This window comes from Phaseolus vulgaris, chromosome 4 (genome assembly GCF_051622355.1).
Source record: "Phaseolus vulgaris cultivar YP4 chromosome 4, ASM5162235v1, whole genome shotgun sequence".
NCBI lineage: Eukaryota > Viridiplantae > Streptophyta > Magnoliopsida > Fabales > Fabaceae > Phaseolus > Phaseolus vulgaris.
The window spans coordinates 4071105-4076259 of record NC_143501.1 but is presented as its reverse complement, the minus strand read 5'-3'; the positions used below and the strand labels follow the sequence as shown (position 1 = coordinate 4076259).

Sequence of the window (5155 nt, the reverse complement as noted above, 5' to 3'; positions counted from 1 at the left end):
TTCAAATATCAAATTTCTTGAAATTATAAAATTCCTCTGTCGTAACAGGAAAACACCAACAAAAATATCATCATCACATTATTATTTAAAATGACTGTTTATTTTATTTTTATAAACTTTTCATGTCCTCTAGATTGAAGTATTTTCATAAAAATTCGTATTAAAGTTACTAAAATAAGTGTTTATTTCAATTTATAGTCGCTATTTCAGTCCTTTGGCTATAAAGTAAAGTAACCTATTTTCTGTAATATAAAAGTAGTAACGTATTAATTATTGTCCCTAACCTAAAACTGAAATAAGGTACAAAACAAATTCATAATGAAAGGAAAGAGACAAAAATGTGGACATAAGAAAAAAAGTTAAAGTAACTTTGTTGCCGACACTAAAATTACTTTAATGTTTTGAACAACCTAGAAATTTAAATCTCAATTATGCAACAATGAATCACGTGTAACTTTATCTTCTCCAAATGAAGTCAATCTTTGATGGTTTTACTTTGTTTTCTTCAATTCCTTGTGGGTCCATCAAGCACCTAATTATTAATTTTTAACACCAATGATGTCTGCATACTCAATGTTTTCAAACATCTAACTAATTACTTTTTAATTAGTCGGTGGTAAAATCGGACGAAGAGTTTGAATCATTTTTAAAGTGGTTTTTATTTATTATCTTTTATTATTAATTTTTTTTTAAAAAAAATAATTAATTTATGTAATTATTTTAATAAAAATTAGGAAAAATATATAAAAGAATTTTCATAAATTAACTAATATATAAATTGATTTTAATTAATAAACAAAATAAGTTTTTAATATTTTTTCTCAGAATTTCTTAGGAAGTCATACAAACTTTACTTAAATGTAGCAACAAACATCATGGGGTGGAAGAGATTATTCAAAAGCCAGTTTAGATGTTATAAGAGTTTATGCATGAACTAACATTCAAAGATTTGATTTGAGATAAAACCTAACTTATTAATTAATGGATTCCAGATTATGTTGTAGGTACATTGATACGATCATTAAGTACGATATTATTTGAGAATATGACAACTTTATTTAAAAAAAAATAGCATACCAATACGACAATTTATTTTACTTAAAAATATAATTATATATTTATATAATTTTTTTTTTATTTCTTAGTGTTTTATTAAAACTGATATAAGTTAGTTTGTCATTATTATTATTATATCGGTAGGAACCAAGCGAACCATGTCATTCAGTATTGAAGGTCGTTTGATCATCTAGAATTAATACGTCAAGATAAAAGAAAATACACGATAAATTAGGTAATATCAGCAAAGATACACATTAAAATATGATTCATAAACGATATAACTTAATTACAAACACAATAAATAAGTACGATTATATAAGAATAAAATATATTTTTATCAATATATTATCTATTTTTATACAAATTACTTATTTGATGGTCGGAGAATTTTTTATGAATTTACTCTCAACCGAAAATTAAAAAACAAATATGATACGAGAAGAAAAAAATCAATAGACGAAAATCATATCAATTGTTCAACTGACAACTGCTATCCACAAATACAATTATATACAACTATAAAGTTGTAAAATTATCACCAGTATTTATTCTCTTACAAAATTCATTGAAGAAGCTAAATTTTTTTAGAAAAATTTAAATAAAGGCGATATTACCCACGTTATTTATATAAAAACCTATTTTTATATAAAAAAAATATTTAAGAAATTTGGATATAAATGTGTTTAACTCACAATCAGAATTTTAGTTTCTATATACAATATTCTTTCCTAGAACTCTGGTGCCAATTCTATTGTGTTTATACATAACCATAAGAATATTTTTAAAACATAAAAAGATCCAATTATAGAAGTACAACAACTCAAAAACTTGAGAATTGTCTTGCACTTCTACTACTATTTTTTTTTTCTGAGTGGAAATATGATTTAGCAGTTTCAAAACAATATACTAAACACAAAGTTAATAAAAAAACTCATTCAAATGTAAATATATAATTTTTAAAATTTATAACAACAAAAAATAATTTCATGATATATCTAGGTCACAACAATTATACATTTATGTTTTATTAAAGTCCTACATGTATAGTTCTTACCTTATTAAAGATTCATTTCCACATAAATAAGAAAAGCCATAACAATATTCTAGAAGATAAATATTGAATATGTTCATGTAAAACTAATATTTTGATTCATAATTAAAGTATATATAGTAATTTACATATAAAATCAAGACAACCATTTTAAAAAGTGTTAGTGTAAATCTTTTATAAGTTTCTATTTTTTTTTATATAAAACTCCACATGCTATCACATGAAAAAGAATAAAAATGAAAAAAAATATAAACAAACATGAAACTAAAATAAATTCATACAATTTTTTTTTTCAAGAATAATTATTTTCATAAATTATTCATTAGATAATATATTCATGTATATTTTTGGGTTGTTGCTAGTGAAGCTAACACTTACACAAAGTAGGACTACCCTAATAATTAATATCACATTAATCACTTAATTTAGCTCATCCCATTTTCAAAACTTAGGTTACTATTGACTATGAAGGAAGTGGACATGTTACTACAATCCATCTTCATCTAGGTTTGCTTATATTCAATGAAGTTGAAAAACAAGGAAATGTACGTGGGATCCATTCTTATTTGCAATGGAAGTAAGTTAAAGGCATGCACCCTTATGTATACTTATGTACCCTTATATTCATGGTTGAGATGAATTTACTTTTTAAAGGCATTTTAGTAATTGTTTAAATTATCAAATTATCACATATTTTTTATTTATTATACTAGTTAAATTATTTATAACTTTTTCATTCAATTCTTCTTCTTTCTTTAATTTAAATAATTTTAATTTTATTTATTATATATTTTTCATTTTTTACTCCCTAATCTAAACAATGTGTAAATGTTTAATCATATCAATCATTCTAATACAACTTCCACAAATACTTATATCCTTTATAAATTTCAACAAATTGAAATCGTAGAAAGTTTATAATTATTTTAATGTTATTGTTGACCACTTTTTCTATTCAAAATCTATGAAAAAAAAATGAAATATAATCTAAAATGTGTTTCCCACACCTTTGTATGTGTAGTCATTATCTTCTTGATAAACAATGTTTGATAACCACACCTATGATGCAATTTTTTATATCATGGGATCTCTTGCACTTTCTATAGTTTCAACTACATCTATGTGACTTAACATTTGATTTAAATTTCTATATGAACAAGTTTCTAACACCTTGCTTTCAACAACCCTCTTTGGATGTCTTATACAAATTCATCTTGTTAATAGAACCCTTTACATGATATTTTACTAATGAGATGTATAATATAAGTTATATATTAATATTTATACCTCCTTCTGCAGAATGCAGATAGTTTTTTTTTTCTGATACAAAATCAAGCTAGCTGAAAGCCTGAGACACACGATTCATGGATCTTCTCTAAAAGGAATACATGAACGTCTTGCTAAACATTCCAAGATCATGATGAAACACAACACAAACCTACACATACAGATATTTTGGTGGTCACATCGACTTGGTGAACGCAGTTGCTACATATATACACACACAAATGGTTGTTCATTGAGGTGGTTGATTCAGAGAAGTGGAGAACCACCGTGTGTTCTGCACAACCCCCTTTATTCATGATTGAAGGCAAAGCCACACCAACACGCAGGTTGGATTTTTCTGTCAAGAGAAAAACACTGACACAGCAATCATGATCAGGCACGGCACATGTAGTAATATGGAGCACACCTTGCCCACTTCAGCAACTTCCAACATTGTCCCTTGTTCTTTTTGTTGGTGTTGTTTTTGTTGGATTTCTTGGAAGAATTACCAAACTCAGATTCATTTCTGTTCAGCATCTCCCACATCACTTGAATGTCCTCATACTCACATGCCCTCACATCATGCCTTAGCTTCAGTAACCCTGCAAATTTGTTTCCCAAACATTCATCTAGTTAAGCAACTTTTCCAGGTTTTTTTGACAACTCCAATTTCCCATAAAACACATTTTACCCTAAAATTATCAATGAACAAAAACAACAACATTGCTCTCCTACATCACATTCCTCAAAATTTCTACCTCCATTTCTCCTCCCTACCAACAAAAATTCATACTTCTCATACCAAACTCACCAAACAACCAAAACAGAGCAAGTAAAACCATATGACCATTACAACACATTCAAACCTCAAAAACAGACATTGATGAAAAGAAATTAGAATTATGAGAGAGCTTTACCATTTTTTCGAATTCTGAGACGAGTGGCGACGCTAAACCAAACCCGTCGAACGGGGTACATCATGTTCTGCCACCACTTCACCCGCCGAGAAACCTTCATCTCCTCCATTATCTTCACAATGCTATATAATTCAAGAGAAATAAAATAAAATGAAAATGGAAAAGATTGTGAATTCCTTTACCCTTTTAAACGAAAAGGAGGAAAGTGAATTGTGGATCAGAAGGGTGGCATTTGACAAAGGGATAAAGAAAATTAACGGAACACGAAATCTGTTAAAACAGAGAGGAACAAAACACTAACTGAGAAATTTTCGAGGTGGTGTCTTTGGTTCCTCGGCGAAGGTGAGGGACAACGCGACGAGGTTGTGAGGAAGCGAACGCGGTTTGTTGTGTTCATAAACTGCTGTTTTCAACGACTGTTGCAACCGACAGAACCATCGTGGGTGTGCCACGTGGCGGACCCGGAACCGTTGCTGATCTGTGAGGTGTTTCGTTGGGATTGCGACATTTGTGTGTGTGGAGAGCGGCTATTGGTGGTTGTTTCCTTTGTTTAGAACAGCCATGTGACGATATTATTCCGACCGGGCCCCACCCACAGATTTTTTCTTGCCATAAATGAAGCATTCGCGTGTTATGAAAAACACCTGATTTTTGTATTAATAAAAAGCAATAAGATTAAAAAGAAATATAGATTTTAGAACATTTTTTAATTTTTATATTTATTTAGTAACTATAAAAAAATTCATAAAAAAAATTATGATACATAAGAATATTATTTTGAATCTGTTAAATGTGGTGAATGTTGATGGTCCCAGCACTTTGAGATTTTTATTCTGTGATTTTTGGGTCCAACGGATGAATA

The 5155-nt window shown here is 28.5% G+C and overlaps 1 protein-coding gene across 2 annotated transcripts; it reads right to left on the bottom strand.

Annotated features, from left to right (window-relative positions):
• Positions 1-3364: 3364 nt before the first annotated feature.
• On the bottom strand, positions 3365-4717 carry LOC137836834 (uncharacterized). 2 transcript variants are annotated; one of them, XM_068645591.2, is made up of 3 exons: positions 4595-4717; positions 4294-4415; positions 3365-3978 (listed from the first exon to the last, which is right to left on the bottom strand). In XM_068645591.2, exons 2-3 carry the CDS (start codon positions 4400-4402, stop codon positions 3770-3772), a joined length of 318 nt encoding a protein of 105 aa, XP_068501692.1. In that variant the 5' UTR covers positions 4403-4415; positions 4595-4717; the 3' UTR covers positions 3365-3769. The 2 variants fall into 2 exon arrangements, with proteins under 2 accessions (XP_068501692.1, XP_068501693.1); XM_068645592.2 differs by lacking the exon at positions 4595-4717 and having other exon boundaries at positions 4294-4541.
• Positions 4718-5155: the final 438 nt, after the last annotated feature.